Source organism: Prorops nasuta, unplaced genomic scaffold, assembly GCF_024137725.1.
Source record: "Prorops nasuta isolate Cenicafe-Biocafe unplaced genomic scaffold, Cenicafe_Pnas_1.2 PNAS00002, whole genome shotgun sequence".
NCBI lineage: Eukaryota > Metazoa > Arthropoda > Insecta > Hymenoptera > Bethylidae > Prorops > Prorops nasuta.
Window position 1 is genome coordinate 2,696,406 of NW_027116799.1, and position 24,068 is coordinate 2,720,473.

The window sequence follows — 24,068 nt, forward strand, 5'->3', positions numbered from 1 at the left end:
CCCCCCTCCTTCCCTCTTGGTCTCCCTTTTTATCCCATTCCAGCCACGAATGAAAGCTCATCGAACAGCTTTGTTCGATCTTTATTCCTATTCGTTCGTTTTTAATTAGATTTTATAAGCTTCGTTATACGAGTTGCAAGCTTTTTACCACTCAGTCACTGCAATTCCATGCATTTATCGGCATACCCTTTTTCGCAGACGAGTGTATAACACCTCAGTGCTCAGTCAAGCAGCTTTTATTTCCTTTTCGCGGTTCTGTATTTTTGTAGGCTGGCGAACACGCGGTTACTTGCTTTTTTCTGATTTTCTCCCTCCATTTTCTCGAATAGAGCGTGCCGTGTCGTGTCGTGTCGTGACGTGTCGCCTATCTCGGTTCGCAGCGAGACAAATTAATTTGTTCTCCAGCTCCCTGAATTCATTTGCTAAGTCGCTTGCATTACGGCATTAAGAATACCTCTCGCACTTTATCAACCTGTACGCGATAAATATTTTCCCCCTTGTGATATGTATTGTATCCTAACTTTTCTTACCACTATACACGACCTTTTATTCCTACGAATGAATAAAATTTCATAATTTTATAAGTTTTTTCTTTTAATGCAATTCTTACGTTTGTACAATATTCTTTTCTTACTAAATCCGGTCAAAGCTGCTTCTATCCAAAAGTATTCGCAATAAATCACAAGCTTTTATTTCTAGTATTCTATTTTCATTTTGCAAATATTCTATCTTTGCTACTCTATTATACGGAGAGAGCAGATCAAATGGAACAGAATTTTTGCTTTTATCTTCTTGTGTTTCTTTATATCTATTTTGCGAAGTATTTATAGTTTAGTATTTGAAAATACGAGTGAAGGCCTTTTCCTTTGACAATACATGATTGTATTTGCGAATATTTCGTAGGAGAACGATGAAAATTTAATTGACACCACTACCAATGGAAACTGGCACACTTCTCTCGTGAAAAATAAGTTAACAATACTTGGTACTGCTGCAGAGTAGCAACAGCAGAATGAAAAAATTATTCACAAGTTTTCCTTCGATAAAATGAAAACATTGTTTCGTTGTTAAATAAATTAATAACAAGCAAGGTTAATATATTTCACAATTTGCATTACTTTAATCGAAAAATTCGCAATTGTCAGATTCTTGTGGTAAAATAAAAGTCATTGGTATCCGGTGTAAATTTTGTAGAGATTAAAAGCAAATTTGTTGGCTTCGAGGAAATTACATATTATTTATCTGTATTGGAAGCGATAAATTGATAAGGTACAAGTCGTTATTAATCCATAATTGTGGGACGTTTCACGGAAGAGCTCACTGACAGCGAGAAAATTTATGAGGAAGCTAGAGGTTATTGGTGCGAAAAACGTTTTCGTTTTGATAAATTTCAGTGCGTGTGATTTCTTTAGCACGCGTGGACGGAGGATAGTGAATGTAATTTTACGCTGGTGAAAAATTGATCGATGGAAATTGAAGAAATTAAAATTTGTCGGACTGGATTCGTTTCAGGAGGGAAATTGTCGTTAATTATTTGGTATTGGTATATACGTTATATGCGAATTTAATAAGCGGGGGATGATCATCTGTGTTATGCACCGTGTAAAAGTGACGTTGATCGAGGATCGCTACATTAATTATTATCACTGCAGCTATTTGCCAAGCTGAATATAGAGCACATATATTATACTTGCATTATCAAATAATCCCAGCTTAGCAGTCTTGTAAAATTACATCCCTTTTTTCAGTGAGCTTGCAAATTGGTTCAGCGAGCATTTGTTCGAAAAAACAAACGGGACTGATAACTCCTATTGTAGTTTAGATATCAAATTATGTTTACTCTCTATCACTCTATAAATCTCCCCTTTTCACTTGTTTTTTATTATTTTTCGTCCTACCTTTATTCATCACTGACTTTGGCATTTTTGGTTTCTCTTATCTACTTGTATCAATTCCAACAAAAAAAAGTAAACCCTTTGACTAAAAATCCTACCTCATTTAAAAAAAGCTAGCTGGGAATTTGCGAGTATCAGCCTGGACCAGAAAATTGCATTTGCAATATTTTGCTGAGAATTTATGCACATATCTGCACTCAGACTAAAGGAGAAAAATTCATTTTAACCAAATTTCATTTTACATTACATTTTGCTGCACTTTCTCACTAAACTTATGTGAAAAAATTGTCTCCGTTCACTTCCATTGATATTCTCATACGCGATGAGATGCATTTCAGTACACGCGTTATTAATAATAATTATAATAATCCGGCTTGATGTCCTGTATGGTGAAATTCTCTTAATTATCAAACTTTGCTGAATGTCGGCAAAGGGAATTGTTAATTTCACGAAATGTTTATTCATAAGGATATTATTCGTGTCGTACACTCGGCTCTATTATCTGTAAAGTGATCGCGGAGGAAAAAAACTAGGCAGGTAATTGTAAAACACCGACAGGTGAGAAATGATAGATTGTAGATGCCGAATTTGATAAACTGCAGAGTGTGTTCAAGCAAATCGGTCGAAATAGAAAAAGTGATGTTCGATGAGAAAAAAAATCTGACGCGTTAAAGATGATAAATGAGCAAAAATAAATAGAATTTTCAATTTTTTCCAACAAAGCTCGGCTCATTGAATTAATAAAGTTATAAAAAAAGATGCTTGCACATGCTGTAGGGTATCGATAAATTCTGTATTCGTGTCGATATAAATCACACATAAATTGAAAATGATAATAATAAAGTCTTCCAGCACCAATTCTTTTTTACAGTTGGCTTCAATACTCCAGCTTCAAAAAGAAAATAAAACGAATAGTTTCTATACTTTACCTCCATGACCTTACCTCTCTCTCTCTCTCTCTCTCCCATTTTGAAAAACTCACCCCCAAGCTCCGATGAAACTCTCGCGCTATGCAAATCAAGAAGGTTTTTCGTTTTATATTAAATCGAAATATCGTTAACCCTATTATATATACCATTAATGTTTTCAGAACATAGATTTACAGGTACATCAAATGTTAATAAAATAATAATAATTTTAGATTCGTGGAAAACAGGATTTTGAATTATTATTATTATACATAGCTTTAAAAAATGTGCATTCACGTGCACGATACTCGAAATATCCGGAGGCGAGTATATATATTCGCTTGGGAGTGTGTGCATTTAGAGGGGAATGCATGCGAGTGAAAAGTGGTAATTCTAGAAGCGCTAACAGTTTTGTCAAGTGGGATATAGCATGAGAGATATGACGGGGGGTAAGGGGAGGGGTGGGGTGGAAGAATGAACGAGTGATACGCAAATGGAAAAATAGAGTGGAGAGGGGGGTGAGGGGTAAACGAATAAGAGATTTAATGATAGAAAGAGATAAAATGCGACAGATAGATAGAGGACATAAACAAGAGGGATAAGAGGGGTAGGAGGGAAGTGAGAGAATGGGAAATCTAGGATATATACTGCGAGCTACCATAATCTTTCACAGGATGTATGCGGATGCAGTTATTATGCAGCAGAGGCCGTCTCATATATACTAGTACACAGAAATGCGTGTATAATCGGTTCATAATAGGCGTGATTCAGCAAATAGCACGACTGCATTTCGCAGGTAGAGTGCATCACTCGGTTTTATTGGCCCTCGAACAAATATGTATTCTAACCTTCGTGCCAGTATCGAGTTTCGGCTTTTCCTTAACCACTCTCCATCCCACCCTCATTCCACTCGCTTTACCCACTCCAAACATATATATACTGCTCTGCTAAAACTTTCCAACCTACAAACCCTCTCTCTCTCTTTATCGATGAAACACAAAGTATTTTCATTCAAATTTTTACAATAAATATACATATGTGAATGTTGAAATAATAATATCAGAAAATACAGTTTTTTCTTCAAGATATGTATATATTTTAGGAAACGGATGGTGCAATTTTTTTAAATTAAATGTAGCTTTCTCGCGTTGTAAACTTTTCTTGGAATGAATCAGAATAAAGTAGCAAGACACGATTCTCCAGTCTGGTGGTAGTATGCCTCCGAGCTTTAATTACTCAAAGCTCCATTATCTCCAGTGTTTTACGCGATACGAGAAAGGGATGTCATTTTTTAAGCCAGGCCTCTTCTTCCTCTTGAAAATTCTGTTTCTCTACAATTGCAAATATCAAGTATTTTTTATTTGCAAGGAAAAGAGTCTATCATCGAAGCATAAAAAATGTATTTTTAATAACAAATAAATTTAAAAGTATTTTTTTTGGTAAAAAGAATTTTAAGATAGAATTCTTGAAATTTCGCGATAATTGATATATTTAAAATTTATTAAAACGATTTTGTAAAATATTTTATAGAAATATTTTAAGTAGGAGTGACAGATCTTTTAACCTAATAACGAATTAAAAATAGAAACTACTTATTCTTTAATGCTATGGCCCATATTTTTTGGAAATTATTTTCAGTAAGCTCGATAAATTAAAGGGTAAAGCTATAGTTTTATTTTGAAGCTTGATTAATTTTTAAGAAATACCTTTATCATAATAAGTGTAAAAATAGAGTATTATCGTCGGTTGCCAATGAAATTGACTGAAATTTAGTAGTTATAGCTAAGATAGTTTTATACTGTCCCTTTGAAGAGATTAATAGGCGTATCAACGAATCCAGTTGAGTTAAAAAGTTTCGTGCGAGGCTCTACCAATATTTTACCCTTTTGTCTCAAAATCTTCTCACCAAGATTCTCTGCAGACTCGCTGGAACTTTTCAGATAGCGAGCATAGCTTCTTCTTCTATACTTCTCACGTTTACGAACATTTTTGTTTCCCTTGCACTTTTTATCCTGTTCCTCGCCTTTAATTTATTATCACGTTACCCCCAATCTACTTTATATGAAAATTGTATTGGCTTTTTCCCGAGCACATTAAAAAGTCAAAGTGTATGCTTGGAGGCAATAGAAATTAAATGGATAGCTTGAGTCCTTTATTAAGGATTAAAAATAAGTATAATTTTTAATATAAATTGCAACGCTTTCGTGTTCAACAAGAATTTATTAAACTGCATCTCTAGTGGTTTAATAATGGGTTAGTAAAATTATGAGCATGATGGTAATAAAATGATAATCTTTATCACAAGGCATTAATAAATGATTGGCTCTAATAATACCAAGCCGGTGTTCTCTAGACTGGCAAAGCTGCCATGAAGCTTAAGAGGAAAAATATTAAAATTATTACAAGGAAGGAAAATCGTTAGATTGAATAATGTCAACTAAGACGCTTAATCGTGTAAAATAAATGAAGCTGTGTTTTTGTCGGGTATAATTTTTTTAATACCTTTTATCTTGTTTCAGGCTCGACCAGCCGGTGACCAGTTCCACATCCGGAATGGACAGCAAAAAGGTAGGAAAAGTTAATTCCCTCGCATTTCTACTTTGGACTTGGCTTTAACAAGCTGCGAAACGGAATTTTGTTGGCTCGTGGAAAATTCCACAGCAAAGGGTTAAACTGTAACGTCAAGTTCACGTAATAAACCTTATCAGAGGGGCCAGCTGCCTCACGTGTAGGGTGAGAAATAAGAAGGCTAATTAGTTTTCAGTTCGTAGCACGAGTTTTCACGTGTCCACCACGTAAATTCCTAGAATATCCTGAAACACATACCCCTTCGTTTTAAAGCTCCGTACTATATACTCTTCATTCCTTCGTTCTTCTATTAAGTACTCAATCGTTTACTTACCATCGAAACTCCTTCACAACATTTATTTCTTTTATTTCGTTTACATCAAAGGTTAAATATACATCTTGTTATTCAAATAGGGAATATCGTTTTCCATATTTAACCAGACTCATTGGACTTTGCAAATTTCCTTTGTACCATCTAAGGGGATCTTAAGCCATTTTTGTAAAATTTGATGTTTTAAAAATTCCATGGCTCGAAACACCCAAACTCTTTATGCGCAATTTAATATTCAATATTGCAGCGAGTTGAAAACAGTCTTATACAGATTGGACGAAGCTATAAAAGAAGGCTTAGATTGATAAACCAAAATGGCATATTTTGCAATGGTATGTTTATTTTTATTATTCTTTTATGCTATAATTTAGCGTGTAGCTTAGTGCACTTTGGTAAATTGTTCCTATTTTAAGGATTAAGTTTTGAGTAGTGATTAAGGAAATTTGAAAAGGATAGGAGGCGAACAGTCGGGATTTGAAAATGGATCTGATAGACCTCTATAATATACTAGGTATTCTTCGAGGCTCCCAGAAGTCGATACAACAACATAAGAATTCTAGTATCTCCTTGACGATTTGCTAGATACCAATGACTCTCCACATATTTTTATAACGGGCTTTAGTTGGACTGCTGGAAAAATTGTACGAGCCCCAATTCTCCCGTTTCCGGTCACATGACCCAACTTTTTCTCGAGAACGTCTGTTGACTTTTTCTCTTGAAAACAAATCTCACAATATAGTCTCAAATGACAAAAACTCGAATTAAAATTAAAAATTTTATTCTTCTTCCTCTAGACTATTCATATCATTCATTCCTTCAACTATTAAACATATTTTAATTTATCAAATAACGTTTTAAAGCGAGTAAGATTTGTGCCTTCCTCAAATCCAATTACAAAGCATATATATTTTTTATGGAAAATTTGGATTAGAGAATAAATGTGAGATACAATGGAGGACTGGAGAATCAGCATGGACGACATATTTTATTTATTTGGAACGCTGATCGTTATTAATGGGAGCAATTAGTCGTTGGCTTATTTCTTTCTCAAATTTTAGCTTCTGCCTTTTTTTGAAGGATATTAATTGCTTTAATTTTCTCCTGTGCGGACTGTGCTATAAATCAGAAGCACTGCAAAAAGAAAAATGCGCGTTGGTTTCCATCGTGGTGGAGTGTCCAGGGGTGTTTGGATATATCAGGGGGTTCGATAAATCCGCGTGTGCCGAGCAGGCACAACGCAAGGCGAATCGTTAACCTGAATGGTGCACTTGACGATACACTGACAAAAGTAATATCGACCTGTATAGCGTGTTTCATTACCGGCACGATAGTTCCAAGCAGTAAAATTCGCAAACCAAATGTCATTGAAAAATGTGCTATTTCCTCCTCGAAAGTAGACACGTCAATTTTCAATTATTTTCGCGTCCCAACTGCAATAAATGAACACTACACAATGAAAGTGAATTTCATCCAGTGTAAAATGCGATAAAACGACGTGAATCCGATGAAGGTGATGAAAATTGCTAATTTACCAAATACAGCAAATTCGATGGTATTCTGTACTTTTATCCCTTTTAAGAATGTCTTAAATTTATTGATATTTTCCACATGCAATATTTTATTCGGTAGTGAGGCAAATGAGAGTTTTTGACATATGTCTGATCAACCATTTACTCGTTTCACTGGAATATTTTCGAAACCAATGAAAACTCTATTTATGGTCGAAGCAGTCCAGCTCGTTTATCATTCAAGATGAGAATTATTCTGTGTAACAGTATACATGTATACATATAGAGCTTGTACCGAAACAATGCATATTTGAACACAGAACTTTGGTAATTTTTCTTTTTAGGGGAAAAGGGACAAAACTTTGAAGTCGTGTTATGAAGCTAAACAAAACGAGACAGTGCTTGATATTACCTTTTTGCTGATTAATTAGCAAGCTCTATCTTCACTGGTTAGTATAGGTGGTAGACGAGCTTCCAGTAGGCAATAATGCAAATACCTCATTTCTCATTCAATGAGAGAGTCTCATTGGGAAAGCACATTTTCGCTCGTCAAAGAACCCAGCTAGTTGATGAAAGATCACTCGTGTTATACTACATCTACATATTCCCACAATTTGTCATTCCACAAATCCCACTTATCCAAAACATTGCAGAAATTTTGTACAATAACTACATTGCTTGTGCAACTCAAATCTTTACAGCACATCTCGATTGCTCTCATGTATAACAATTCATTTTACTTGATAGAGCTTCGTTTGTAACACAACATACAGATATCGTTGTTTTCAATATAAACCTTTTCCATGGGAAAAAAATTAAAACGTAAACGAGACTCTGTCCTTACTCCCTCCCTTCTGTCGAACGAAAAAAGACACTTTTTTAAGGGGGGATGGTTTGTAAGAAACCGAAAGCTCAAATTACATTCGTAGTCTCTAACGTTGTAGAAAAAAAATTGCACAAAGGACCACGAGCACATCTACGAATGAAATTAAAAGGAAACCATAGTGCCAGCAAAGAAAAGCTGCTTTGCATTAAAACAGCGAAAAGAGGGTGCAAAAACCTTTCCTTTACACATGCATACTCCACGGATTGGTAGTATATGTAAATCTAACAGTCATAAAACTTTCATTTTGCCTGGGATTCCCATGAGTTGCAAAGATATAAAAGCTCGAAGGACTGCATGGAATATTTTCCCTTATTTTATAACCTCTCGCATATTATGACTGGACGAATAAAGATGATACTACAGTACGTTAAACAACAATAATAAAAAGCGTGTAATTCATTGGCTTATTACCTTTTTAGCTCCAAGATTTTATCCAGGATATTGAATAAATAAGCAGATATCTATCAACAATTTTTTCAACCTTTCCTCTATCGTTTGTTTTAATAAACAAATTATATTTTCAATATTAGTGTACGTTATCGTGTTTTTTTGACACTAGTTTAATCAACGGTTGGATTATTCGTTAATATAGGAGTATAATTGTATTATTAGTGGTTTGATTGGGGAATCGAGGCGGCACTTTCGCAATACTGATCGGAATAGTGGCGGAAATAGGTAACAGGCGTTATTTGGTTTATCGTTTCCCAGTTAGCGTAATCGATGGGGATTATTGTGCCGGCCATTAGCGTGTAGCTTCCTTAACTCAGGGGGGTGCTCTCGTATTTATCGATGGGGGGGGGGGAGGATGCGAACGGGATTTAATCGATGAGGCGTCGTGGGTGGATCAGCAAGCTCGTCAACAATGGAAACGTCCGCGTATCGCGTGCTAATGCAATTTCTCCAACGACCATAATCCCCATCCGCGCTTATTTCTCGCCAGCACGCTCCACTGAGCCATCTCTGCTTCCAACTTTAACCCTCCTCTATCCACTATGCATTCATTTCAACGAAAACTACCCCCGAAAATCCCGGCTTCCACCAAATCGATTCTACCCCTCCATGTTTTAACAGTTAAATTGCAGAAAATATATGCGATATTAATTCCTGTTTTTTTTGTTAGAAAAAGCTTTTTTGTTTTTATAAATACTGAAATCTTTAAAATTCGTGATTGTTGTGAGAAATCAACTTCGGGGTATCAGGATACCGTATTTTATTTCAGGGTAAGCGAACCAAACCGTTGTTCCTCGATAAGGCTGGTCATTAATTTTATTTAATTTACTAGAATCATTAAAACGCAGTAGTAATTAATTCCCAGTTCACGTGTCCGCTGGCATTTTATCGGACTCCGCATTATTCACTTTGCAATCGCAGATGGCCGTGCCTTTTTCTTTACGGATTGAACAATCAATGTTGCTCGTCCATTGAACAAACTTACAAATCCATCGGAACGTATTAACAAATGACTCTGTATCCGTAAGAAAATTTGAAAAATGGAAATTTCGCCAGATTTATCGTTTGTGTGCTGAATATATTACTTGTGTATATGCACGAGACGATTTATCGATGGATTTTGAGCGATTTTTCGTTACTTTCCAAGAATTGTTCCTGCTAAAATGTTCAAGTCTAACGAAAAATAGCACGAATCCATCGATAAATCATTTCTCGTAGTTGTTTATTTATCACTACACTATAGTTTAAAATTCGAGCATTTTCTGGGAATAAATAAAAAAAAATTTTCACAGCAGCTGAAAGCAGGTTATCTCGAGTATAAATGATCGCAGATAAACCGTAAATAAAATTATAATAACTTTAAATCGAACTATTTTAAAGTTTCATAATTTGATTTCCAGTATATATTCAATGCTCTTTTAAATCTGACTATTTTTATGCAGTACTACTCTTTACTTTGCTGGACTTTTAACGAAGATATTTTTTAACGTTCTAACGATGATCCTCATCAGGATGTTTTCTAAAGCTTCTTTTCCCTGATGAAGTGCGGTGCAAAAAGAGGCAATTTATTATGACACCATTATTGCTGCCGGGGAAACGTTACTATTTAGCTTGCGCTGGTAATCTGCTCCTTTATGACCACGAGGGCAATATTCATATCTCTCTACTCGCCAGCTTGGCACGGCATCTTTGGCTTAAAACTGTGCTTTTTAAACGCTCTAATCCCCTCCAGGAACGTCCGACGCGTGCCACCCACACCCCTTGTATACCTCCAGAAAATACTCGACTCAAAATTCAAAAGTTACAAAAATATTTATCAAATTTAAACATGGCGAACAACAAAAAAGAAAAACACCTCGTTTATCTATTAAAATATATTGCTGCCAATAATTTATAGCAGTACATATATATATATATATATATATTTCATCGAAAAAAAAATAAGAGAAGGATCTCGTAAAATTTTAAACTTCTTTAATGCCGGAGCGAGCGAAGCGAGCATCGCTAAAACTTGCATACAATAGCTTTGTACTCGATAAATTGCTGCTGCTTCGTTAAAATCCTCATTATTAAAAATCTGTGTCGATGAAAAGAGAGAAATAATTTTTTGTTAAAACGAGTAAAGAGATTGCAAGAACATAGCAAGCATTAATTATTTCATGTTATGAATGCTATCGTTAGAAATGGCTCATTTTCCCATTTCTAACTAGACATAGAGCTATACGTACTGAGATCAGGTTGCAAAAAATTAATATTGAACGCAATATTCGCTATAGAATGAGAGAGGAAACTAGTGAATAAATTAGAGAATATTGAGAGCGATTGACGTTGGAGATAAAATCTTTTGCATGGTTGGAAGAGAAGGGAATCAATTTGGTATATAAATTGAACAGAGCAGACTGACGTTAGAGTAGACGTGGAATAAACGTTATAGTGAGGTTGTTTCTGCTAGATGGAGGAGAGGGAGAAGGTAAAGAGGGAAAAAGAGATAGGAGAGGAAAGGGGCTCGTATCAAACGAGGAATAGGTCGAATGGACCACCACATCCCGGCTTGAATATGGTGTGGAACTACTTAAGGGTTACGAGCGGAGCAGTTTGTTTGTACATGTACCAACGTACATACGAGCACATAGTCTGTGGCATGTAGTATACATGTACAGAGCACCCTCTAAAGTGGCTCGACTACAGCCGCCGGCTCCGTCTGCTTACCTTATGCATTACGCGTGCACTCATGCACTCCCCCCCCCCCTCCCCTCCCCCGCCCTTTCCCCTCGCTCTCTCTCTCTTAACCCACCTATCTGCACATGCCTATTCACTGTACTCCCACAGGAGACTCACTGAAATCGATAGGAACATCCCAAATAATCCCGAATCGAGCCTGTCTCGATCAATCAGGCACAAAGGGTCGCAGACTTCTCCTAATCAGGCCAGCCTTCTTCTTCGAGCCTTTACAGAATCAAGCTTATGCTGCTTTCCGCCCCATTCGAATCCACTGACCTAGCCTCTTCCTTCTCCTGATACTTCAGTCACAAAAGAATACTCTGGCAAACACTCTCGTCTCTCTTTCTCTTCACCCCTTTTTCCCTAATTATTTATTTTATATGGTGCAACGTCCGAGAAATATTTACACTTTCTTAAAAGAGATTAAATTTTCTGAATTTGTTTTACTCGTTTTTTTAAATTTATTTATTATACTTATATAGACTCAGAGTTGTATCGTTGAACGCTAGAAGGTCTCGTAAAGATGGCCTGATGCTTGTGATATATTTTTTACTGTATGCTATTTAATAATGGAGAGTATGCTCGTTTTATAAGAGAGACCCTACTTTCAATAAAGTAGAAAATTTTATAATTATTTGACTTGTTCGAATTATGAAGACAGATAACGTTATATGAAACGTGCAATATTCTTTAGGAGCAGTTTCAGCAGGGCAGAGTCAGGATAGTTAGAAAGATATTGTTGGCTAAGCTTGTACAGAGTAGCATAATTTTGGTCGATATTATGTTTGCCAGTGGTAAAGGGAGATGGCTAGAGGTTGTTCGAAAGGGATTGGGTAAAAGATCAAACCTTCTCTCTTGCCCTTTTACAACCTATGCATATTTGAGTCCTGCAATAAAACCTTAACAGTCTAACATCAATATTTCTTTCAACAGCTTCTTGTTTGCTGGAAATGTAGAAAATCTGTTTCTTTCGCCTCTAGCTTTTTAATATCCACTGTCTATATATAAATATTTCTGTCTTCTAAAATTTTGAAGAGGCGCTCTTATTACTGGATTTTAGATTTATAAAATATTAACACAAATTTCAATAGATTTCTGCTTCAAAATTACGTTTAGAATAAATTATTAAAATAGCTTCGCTCGAGATTTCTCCAAAAATGAATAATATATCGTCTTGGAAAAATTAGTTTCGACAAAGAATAGTTATTGGTAAAAATGAAACACGTGGAATTTTCCCATATTTCGTGGAACGAAAAATAAAGAGGAATTTGATAAATCAATAATTAAAACTGCAAGATTCAAGCTCTATATTTTAAAGAGGAACGATTCTCCCACTGTCGAGCAAAAGAAGTACTTAATCTATAAAGATAAAATTACTGTTGTAGAGTCTTGGAGGGATTTCTAAGCACTTTTTTTTATAATACGATGTTCCTCGTGGAGTTTTATTAAATTTTGTATGGTAGATTGGATGTTTCGCTTAATGCATCAGGACTACGGTTATTTGCATTTGCGCATCGCGCGCGACTCAGACTGCAAGAAGGGGCCCATAGATATTCAGCACGAGGGATAGCAGGTGCAAGCCAACAAGAAAATGGTATCGGTATTCAGAACGGCGCGGAACACTATATGTGGTCACGTGACACTCCTGGATAGACCGCGCACTACAGGAAAGAGAGACTACCGCAGGATGCGCTTCCACGCAAATGCATCGCTGTCCACAAAAAGCCAATCGCACCCCAATGTATTTTTCAGGATCTTACTCGACTTTTTCCAGCTCGCGCAGCAAATTCGTTTTATACAGAGTGGAATGGAAAATCGAAGGAATGCTAAAACAAATCTTATAATTCAATTTGGAAAATGTGACAGACTCTGATAAACATCCAGAGTTGCAAATTCGTTGGCGAAATTACTGAAAACTATTTTACCAATGGGGATTAAACTGTGGGAATAATGGTAAGATTTTGCTAGTTTTATTATTGCGCTCGAGCGAATTGCAAAGGGAATAATTGTTGATGCATATTCATTCGGAATTTATTAGGTGTTGAGAATTGTCGTGAATATAATAAAATAATTCGTCCGAGCACCCGTAGGAAGAATGAAATACGAATAAAGGGATAGCGATTAAATTAACGCTTCATTGTAAATAAATTATTTGGAAGTGAGCTTCATCAGGGAGAATGGAGTTCATTGTGAACAAATGACGTGATAATTGAAAGTTTGAGCAATTAAGGTATACGAAGAAATTGGAAATAAATAATTTAGTTAGGGAAAGCATAAAATTGCAAGAAATATTAAATCAATTCCTGAGTAGAAAAGAGGATTTATGGATACTGAGAGAAAGGATAATTAAGGTTCTTTTCGTCAAAAGCGAGTCTCCGTGGCCCGAAGAAACGAAAGCTCTCATCTTAATTCCTACTTTTTATTTTATTTCATTTGCTTAACGTTTTTACCCACCCCCTTAACTATATATATATATATATATATATAGAACACAGTAGAAAATCCTAGTTTGGCGAAATAAATAAGCAATCGACCATTAGCTCTATCGACTACGCCCCCGATTGGTCCACGCTACCTTCAAAGGCTGATAATTTCAATCGAACAAACAAATTAATTGATGTAAGCCACAGCAATATTTGTCCCACGCTCAGTGACCATTTAATTAATCAACCTCCACCGTCCGTATTTATTTGAACAATTAATTGAATCAACGCCAATGAGCAGCATCTCTATTAACGAATCCACTGACGAGGCTGATTCGTTTAGAAACATCGAATCACGCGATATATACTTTACCACAAATATTTGTGCTAAGCTGTGCCAAAAAGAATTGGTCTTTTCGGCACTGCGCAACTGAGACAAAAGCTGCATGATTGAGTAGGAGCTATAATGAATTTCTGCAAGGGATCTCGAATGACGATTGGTGGATTCTAATTAGCAGGATCACAATTGCGGCTGTCTATGTAAATAATTTAATTCCAAATCAAATTATCGCCCTTTCGCTTGTCTGACAGATTCCGAGTCGGCTTAGCGCCAGCTTCTATCCACCGAAAGTTCCTCTTGACATTAAATCCGCCTGTTGGAAGAGCGTCGAACATGCGCAGAATTCACCGGAACTCACGGAACGGAAAGGAATGGAACAAAGGGGGTGGTGGACCGATAGTAAAGGGGTGAACTATATATATATATATATATTGGAGCACGAATGAAAAAAAACAAGGAAAGAAAAGCTATAATCCAAATCCAAGTAGTATAAAGGATGATTTATAGATCCGAAAAGACGTGGAAGAAAATGGAGAATTGGCAGTAGGGACGACGCGAAGATGGCTAAATTTCGATTGGAACGCGAAAAAAGTCTCATTCGAAAATGTACCTCTTCGAATGAAACTAGAAAAAAAAACCGTATAGGAAACTGTGACTGGGAATCAATTCTCGATCAGAGGTTTTTTAACGTGTATTATTTTATTTCAATGTAGAAGCAATAATTTTCGTCGGATAAAGCGTGGTGAATAAAATTCTAACGCTCGTGCGAAAAATTGCGAGAAGAGATGAAGCTTCTTTGAGATTATAAGTACAGCAATTTTTTTCAGTTTTCCTTGTATTTGTTTTGTATATGTTTTTGGAGTATTTTGAGGTCGAGTTGGGATTTTAAAAGCGAGGTGCATCGAAGAAATTAATTCGTGATATGTTGGTTTGGATTTGCGAGGTCGATGTTAAAGTAGACTAGAAATGAAAGAAGCTGGCCGTACTAAAAACTGCAAGGATATCCAGGAAGTCGACCAGTCGAATAGAGTCTGGAGAAAATCCGGGATTTCCCGACTACTCGTGTATTTCAGTAATCGCTTCGTAAGCCTCCACGCTCCATTCTCGCGTACAGATTTAACGTCCCGCAACTGTCCCTTACCCCCCTCCTAACTCCAAATATAGCAAAGATTTATTCCTCGCAATTTCAAACTTTGCCCGGATGATCTAGCGAACTATCATTCCGAGAAAAAATAAACTTGCACTTTTTATCATTTCCCCCAATAAACGCATTTGTCTTCCTTCAAACTTCAGGATATTTATGCGAACCTAAATTGTCTTCTCCATTCTGATCCAGGTGTTGCGCAAGAGTAGCCTCTATTTTTTCTGCCAAAATAAAATTACACTTGTTATAAAAAATGTTGAATTATGAAAGTTGTCCAGGGTGAAAAATGCATCGTCGAATTGTGAGTTACGTTTGCGAAGCTTTTTCTATACATTTTACCTGACAGAATGATATCATACCTGTATTCGTCTCAGCCAAGATAGATCACCAATGTATTTCTGTAAGAAAGATGAAATTGCCCATTACGATTTTCCACTCGTATATCATTTTATTTCAGAACATATACAAAGCTTTCATAAAAGATGAGTCTACGTTTGTCCAGCTTCCCAATCGACTTTTTCCGAATTTTCTCCAATTCAAATACATATAGATCCTTTCTATTTGACTTTCCTTTATTTCATTTATTTATTTCCTTCGTGACCACGTATAAGCATTATCCGCTTGACATAACATTTTCGTTTTCAGTTTGTAATATTCCTCAATGATTTGTTTCTTTTTCCACGTCCATTATATTTTACCTTTGATTCTTTTTACTGGTTGACGTATTTTCGGTACATAAAATTTTTATTCAAATGTATATATATAAGACTTTCCACCGTTTCTTTATCAATACTTAATTAAGCTGCTCGGAGAGAGAACACTCGTTTTTTATCAATATTTGTTCATTTTTTACAAACTAATCCTGTTGAAAGTCAGATGTATCACTTTCCATGTAACCATATCAACTATAGAAACCTATATATAGTTCTGCAGCTAAATTCCACGAGTGCATCTGAAAAGTTTTATCCATGCTTAAAAATCTTTGATATAATTAATAACCAAGTTTTAAAAATATTGAAACTTACTTATTTGGATGTGGAATAATTTTTGTGACAATCGAATGAATCAAGTTGATTTAATCGTTGGGAATTTTTAATAGGAAATAATGCGGTCTTGATTATAATTTGGTAAGTTTAAGCACGGACTGTGTCAATTAGTGGATTTGCGAGTTTGAGAAAGACTTGGAGACGTTTGCACGATTGGGGTTCACGTAGCAGATGGCGAGTGAACGATGGTGGGGTTATACGGAAGTAGGAGTGTGGGAGGGGGGTGGTTGAAAGGGGTTGGACACGTAGATATCGACGAAGATTCGATCGATCACGAACAGACTACGGAATTGAGCCAGAGATGAGACGGATATAAGGGAGGGAAGAAAAACTGTGTTCGCAAGGGAATTGAAGGTGCCGAACGGATTATAACGAAGCACGCTCCTAGTCCAATAAAATTGTTCGACCAACCGGAAATGGAAATAGTTTCCTGAAAATCGACTCGACCCTAAAAACTATCCCCAACCGCAATTCTGCTATTTAATTAATAATTGACCAAACGATCGGAATTTCTCAAAACCCTATAAATCACACAATTCTTCTATTATTAAATTATTATAGTAATTACCACTGATTCAGTGGGAAATTGTGGAAAACATGAAATTAATTAAGGATTCTATCAATCGACTCCACGCTAGTTTAAAGCGAGACTCAATTATCTCGAGGATCACCTTGACAGGTCATTATTGGAATATTCTATAGGCAGGGGGGAGGGGGTCATAAAAGAATCATATAGCAGATTCGTTCTTCCAGCATCTGTCGAAGAAAAACCTCGTTGTGATAATAGGACAGGATTTTAGGATTTCGTTTATATTGAATAATATTCTTACAGGTATATGAAAGGTTGAAAAAACCCCAGACGTTAAAACCGTCAAGCTGACTTTTTATTAGTTTTCGTGCATGCATCTGGTAAATAAACTGCAAAATAGGAAATGGAAATAGACTGATTTCTAAAATATTTTTAAATTCAACGTTTCAAACGGAAAATGGAATAATCGATGAGAGAGAAACGTATAGAAAGGATCTTTTTGCTCGTCTATCATCGTTAAAAAAACGTTTTTCGACTAATACGACAAAATTTGCAGATTTGGTTAATCGAATGATTGATATAAAAATAGGTCGGTGAATATTCGAGTTAAAACTTGGAGAGAGCAAACCATTGGTTTATACCTGTATTTATATATTTGTATACGATACATCATACGGTATATCTATAGGTAAATTACGGTTCGCCAATGCAAATGTTTAAGTTCCAATGGAGCATGCGGCGATTTCGAGGAGGGCTTTCCACCCAGAACGAGAGTTCGCTTGCAAATTTTCCAATATCGTGCATAAACAGGTTGACTGAACTCCTCAAGTAAATGTTGTTTGAACGCTCGATGGGTATCTTGCCATTTACCAACCAGCAACATACCCCTGTAAATCATTCACGAGTCTCGGTCTCATGATATTTTCCTTATCACCACTTTTAAAATTAACTAATTAGCAGCCCTCTCACCCCCTCTTCAGGAATATATATATATATATATATACAGCTGGTGTAAAAGGTGAAGGGTTATTTCCGACGATGCAAGATCGAATAAATTTTCCAAGGTTTTCCAGAATAAAACTCAGGCAATCGATAAAAATTGTTAAGCGTCGGTTTCTATAGCACTGGTTTCAGTTTCGTGCTACAGTCTCCTGGTTAGAAAAGCTTTGGTCCAGGTTTTAAGCGACCTTTCGTTCGTTACCTGTCTGTCTATCCGACCTCCGCGCGAAAATAAATTCCCACGTGGAAAAGACATTTCAGCAAAGTGAAAACGGCTGAATCTCGATTTTGTGGTTGGCTCGGGTCGCGGTCATGTATAGTCCGATGCCAAACTTCTAGACTTCGTCTATTTATCTCTCTCACACACGAACACAAAAATATACCCTCACCCTCATCCCCTCTTTGCTTTTTTAGTTTTATTTCTTTTCATCCTTACCCCTTTTTCAGTATCATCTCCCCCCACCCCCTTCCTCTCTCTCTTTCTCTATTCATCTCACATCTATCCACCCCCACCCCTCTACCTCCACCACTCTCTATCATTTTTTACGATCAAACACAAATAATCCTTTTTGTAGACGCGAGATATAAAAATTCTACCGTGATACAGCCTCGAGCGATTGAATTCCAACTTCCTCTTAACGCTGCCAGTGCAGTATCTCCCGCGTTTTACCTTGAATTATGCAGCTTTTCTTTCAAATTATTTTCACAGGACCGATCCATTCATTTTATATCCGACCTTTGGCAAACTTTGCGAATAAAGCTCTCGCAATTAGCGAATGAAAAATATCTCGCCTAAGCTTGACGTCAGTTTTGGATCAGGTTAACTGGAGTATTCACGCGAAGGGCTTAATGCAAAATTTGAATGGCTCTTCCGACGAGATTAGAGAATGAAAATATGAGAAAAATTTGTCTCTGTGTTTCAGGGAGCAGTGTTTTTTTTTTTTCGGTATTTTTGCAGTGATGTATTAAATGAAGTAGATCGCAAAATAATTTATCCACTGGTCATTGTCCATCCTTTGCAAAAGTTCTCTCGTGCCGAGCGAGGAGCATCGATGAAAATCAACGAGATTTCTCATATTGCCATGCTCGTGCTTGCTTTACGTCTTTGCCACGAATATCCAATGAGAAATTCATGCGGAAAAGTCCTTGTAAAAAGTTAGCAGACTGCACGTGAAAATACAAGCGAAACAGGCCATTTTTCCGATGTTTCGAGCAGCTAAATTTTCTAGTGGCCGTGCTTATTCGCTATAACGAAATAAAACTTATACAGACCGTTCACTTTCTCATTTGTTACCCCACGGAACCATGGCTAGCGTAAATTAAGATGGATGGGAAAGCTTTTTTCATAATTTCGTTCATAAAAACCTCTTGATTATCCCTCACTACTATAATATGCGAGAATTCAACGTTTTTCTCCAAGAGCACATTTTATTTATACATGGTATAAATTATAGATATTTTAAACTTAAATCTGAGAACGAATTTATATTTATGAATAAAAGCTGTTGACGAAGAAAAGAAGCCTGAATATTATAATTAAGTGTATGATGAGTCCATAATGTACTGTCGTAAATTATTAGACTGTGAAATATAAGCTAATATTGATTAATTGAGTGGTGGAAGGATTTGCAGTATCGATTTGCTGTTATAGATGCTTCGAAGAATCGATATATATTTATTAGAGAGGCAGATAACGAAAAAGATTGACAGAATAGACAAAAAGAGACACAGTAAGAAATAGACAACGCTCAGTTGCGGAGATCCTGTCACGAATATCTAAACGTGTTTCGCAGGATACGAATGGATGTTTAAATTGACTTATAGGTCATGATGTACAGTCGGGAGTAGCAAATGCTCTTCTGGTACACAAATATGTCCCCTCGCCATTTCTCTATTTTTGTATAATCTTCTATTACACTTATTTGTGTACGTAATGTTATTTAATTATATGAGTCATAAAACATTGCACAGAATTCACGAGCAAATCAGTTGTGAAAAGTTTGATATCGAGAGTTTGGCGATGGAGTAAAATTGATCGTAAGAATTGAAAAATTCCGAATAATCGTCCATTTCCGATCGACGAAACTCGGTCGACCGGAGACGCCCTATTGGTTTCTCGATGTTAATCCCTAGAAGCCACCACGAGTGTGCTCGGATCCCGTTGGGATCGCGATTTGACTTTCAGCAGCCCAGCCACTTCCTTCCGGCTGCATTTGCCAATCGACCGACGTCAATTAGAATCACCACATGCGCCTATAGTGGCCAAAGCTATATCATATATATTGCTGAAATTCGTGGGAAGCTCGACTAACAAATTTACCCCTTTTATCCTGTTTTATACAAATTAATTGCAATCCTCTAATTAAAGGAAGCCCAGATTTATGAAACGCGTGATTGTAATTAACCGAATAATAATTAAAAAATCATTGATGAGGAAAATTAATATTTCGTCGTAGTACAAATCTTTAGCACCAGATAGCAGATTAATCCGATCGCACTTTGAAATTATTTCGTCGAGCGTTAGTCAAAGTAATATGACATTGTTATGAAGATTAGGTGGAAAGATTCGAGTTGGAAAGAAAACAGAGCCAGGAGATAACTAGCTCGAGCGAATTTTCAGTAGGCAGCTGCGTTTACACAGCTGCGCGTCTTGGCAAGTGCATGTTGCACGAGAAACTAGGTCGTTTGCATCTGACATTTATTGGACGCGTTCGAGTGAGAAGCCCAACATAGTACAAGAAAGCATGGCGCGGAGACGCTTGAACGTGTGATACACGAAATTTGCTTGAATCAACAACAAACAGTGGCAACAAACGCCATAAATTTGTCAGCATTGCTATATGAGCAGAAACACGATAATGGGACAAATTTGATGGGAAGAATTTCATTAAGAACGACCTTGAAAATGCAGGATTTTCAGGAGGTAAGAAGAGTGGATGTTGAAGTTATTTCCTGCACGAGAGCTCGAAGGTGGTTCGAATGCATTTGGCAAGATATAATAAAATGGTTCGAAAGCTGTGAATGTAATTTATGTGGGGACAGAGGGAGAATTTGCTCATTAGAGGAAAAGTTCCCCCTGGGAATTTCGCAAGCTGAGACGTGAATGCACTTAGGCCGCACTCTCGATAGTGGCAATATTCAGTTTGAAGCGCAACGCTCGTGCAAGAAGTGGCACGATAGGCCAAGTTGGATCGCGTGTATACTGGCGTATCTGATAATGGCGTCGTGATAAATTATTTCGCAAAAACCGATTCCCGTATAACTCTCCGTGCAACTCCCAGCAAATCCCCAGACCCCTACCAATACCCGTATAGTCTTTTGTGCCACCATTAATATTATTATGCCTGTCCGCCCCACCGCCCCTACCCCCTCTACACCAACTCGCAATTTCTATTTGCGCGCTGCTTCCTATAATTTTCAACAACGCCGACGTACAATTTTACGCTCGTAGAAAGAAAAACATCTGACGATCTTACAAATCGACGTAATTAAATCAACCCAAAGCCTGGCGATAATTTCCAAACTATTAAAATTTTCCGAGCCAAATATCGTGCTGCGATAAAGATTTACACGTTGCCTTATTATAGTCTCTGCTTGTTAATTTTTGCATGGAATGTAGTCTTTGCTGTTCGTGCAACTCGTGAAACTGAACTGCGTCGGTTTTCATTGATTAATTGTATTTCAAGCTGATGTATACTTCGGTAGGATAGGAATTAATTGATTTAGGTACGCCAAAAGTTCGATTTTGTAAAATTGTCAGTTTTATATCATTGGTTTTTCAGGTTGGTTTATTTCGGTAGGATAAGAGTTAATTGATTTAGATACATTGTGAACATTCGATTATATATAAAATGATCAGCTTTAAATTAGAGTGGAAGATATAAGTAGCTTAGTGATTTTAAGTTAATCCAGAATATTTTCAATATATTTCAATTCGACTGGGGTAAGTCGATTTGCATATTTTTGGAGCCAATAAGAATTATATCGATGGATAGAGAGCTTGTGGGAAAAATAAAATAGATAATCATTCCTTCCCTACACTCCACCCCTTATCGATTGCCTGCACATCTCACTAGAATTCACGTAACCAGGTTTCTGTCACCCGAAAAATTTATTTCTGGAACTTGCATTATCGATGACGACGATATTTACTGAATTCACAAGCTCTGCCGTATAGAAATGAATAGACCCACGAGTAACAATTTTAATAGCGATAAAATCTATTTTTATTTATTTCGAAAAATTGGTTCGAGAAACTTATTTACTGTACTATTCTAATTTCTCTTGTACCAGTTTTTTTTTTTTTAATTACAATGAAAGGTTTTTAGGAAAATGAATTAACGAGTTTACGTATTTTTATACGTGAGATTGTTTGTGGCTTTGTACATATAAAATAGTAAGTGTAGAGAAAAGTGGATGGGCAACCAATTACTGAAAATAAAAATAATTGGCTTTGTTTTCAGGTTGTCCACTCGGTGCAGGTGCGCAGCAAGGCTGATGGCTCGGGGGTGGCAGCGTCGGTTTCGGGGGTGCGCCGACGTAGCGGGCCCCAGGGTCTGCGCTCCCCTGCAGCAAAACGGCCCCTTTCCGCCCCCGTCGCCCTTCAAGGCTGGCTGCACAAGCAGGGCTCCGAAGGCCTTATGCTTTGGAAAAAACGATGGTTCGTCCTCTCCGAGTATTGCCTCTTTTACTACAAAGGTAAGTCGCCCGACTTATTTTAATCTCTTCCACTTTAATTCTACTTACAAAAAATACATATCAAGATTTCCCCAAAGCCTTCTTTCCCCACTGATAAATCCCAGATCACACAGAAGCTAAACTCAAAGCTGAACCAATTAAATTTACTGAAAATTCCCCAGTTTTAATATTAACAAAGCTCTTTTTGAGATGACGAAAATAAAAAATGTTGAGAACTCTGAGATTAATTTGGATTGTGACAGATATATATAAAACGTCACGAGAATAACGATGGTATTCTTTAATATATGGTAGCTAAATTTGTATATCTTGTAGATTAATTAACAATAATCGTATTATCGAATACGATTCATTCTTCCATGCAGTTGATTCCACGTACAAAGATTAAAACATTTAATAAAATTGAAAAACGAATAAATAGAAGAACATATAAGCTATCTAAATCTGTTCCATTTATTTGTTTAACAATATATTGCTATTTCTTATGTTAGCCTTTTCTTGACTAGGGAGAGGGCAAGAATATAATTGCAGAGAGTTGGTGGAAGTTGCAGATAATTCTGTAGTATTCTCAGAAATTAGCTTGAGCGCTAATTTCTAGGGCTTCTTAATCTTACGTTGGCGCACTTCGCGACACAAGTGGAGAGAGGAAGAAGAAAATGCCGAGTAAAGGGAATAATTGAGTGAGACGCGTGGATAGCGAGCAATTTCAACTGCTAGTGAGATGGAAATGAATAAAAATCCAATCAATTCGAATAAAAGCTGCTGGGCCTGCCCCCTCGACAAAACAGGAGTGGCTCGACAAATGCTTAATTAACGAAAGAACAATACTCGGATGATTGTCCGCCCTTTTATTTACCATTTCCACTTGGCGAGAAATTCCATCGTGAAACTAGCACAGCGATATTATGCAAAATCGTTTTTTCTACGAGTTATCGAAGAACTCTTGCAGCCGGGGCTTACTTTAGGCATAAATAATTTCTTTATGCAATTTTCCCATTCCCCTTACACTCTCGAGAAACTTTTACAAAGCTTTCCTAAGATTTCCTCCAATGTTTTTCATCACTTGTGTGATTCATTTTGATCGAATGTTAAAGTTTCTGATGTTAATACAAATCACTCGATTGTTTATTAATTTTAGAATTATATAAGGCCACGTGGGAGACTAAAAATCTTTTGATGAAGCTTATCAAAGGGATTGGTAATTTTGTATGATGTATATTAATCTTGGATGAAAGGAACGTTAACTATCCAGCTGGCTGTGTGCTCAGTCGGCGTTCAGTTTTAATGACATCTGTACTAGAAAAAGAGCCTTTGCGTTGCAAGAGGACCAATGGTTTGCACTCTCAAGAACTTTAGTTAAATTAGATTCGATGGATACTGCCTCTAATTAGCAGAGCCCTCTCTTTAGTGCCTTCGGAGTTTCAGCGGGTCCCTGCTAATTCGGCTAGAAGCTTCTCCCTTGAGGACTAGCCAAATGAATGTCGAGAAAATCCACCGTGTGAAAAGTACCGTTAATTTATCCTTGCCAAACCAAGAAAGACCGGACCACTGAAAATATAGTATATCACTGAAACTCCAATAAAGTGACCCCTCAAGTAGTAACAGCAAGGGATTTTATCGAC

The 24,068-nt window shown here is 36.7% G+C and overlaps 1 protein-coding gene across 8 annotated transcripts in view; it reads left to right on the forward strand.

Annotated features, from left to right (window-relative positions):
• LOC136777300 (uncharacterized) overlaps positions 1–24,068 on the forward strand; it is a 198,494-nt gene that overhangs the window by 72,126 nt on the left and 102,300 nt on the right. For all 8 annotated transcript variants that reach the window (XM_066733468.1, XM_066733480.1, XM_066733487.1 and 5 more), the window contains exons 3-4: positions 5,323–5,371; positions 22,212–22,446. In XM_066733468.1, the coding sequence (XP_066589565.1) occupies positions 5,323–5,371; positions 22,212–22,446 (284 nt within the window). The remainder of the gene's footprint in view (positions 1–5,322; positions 5,372–22,211; positions 22,447–24,068) is intronic.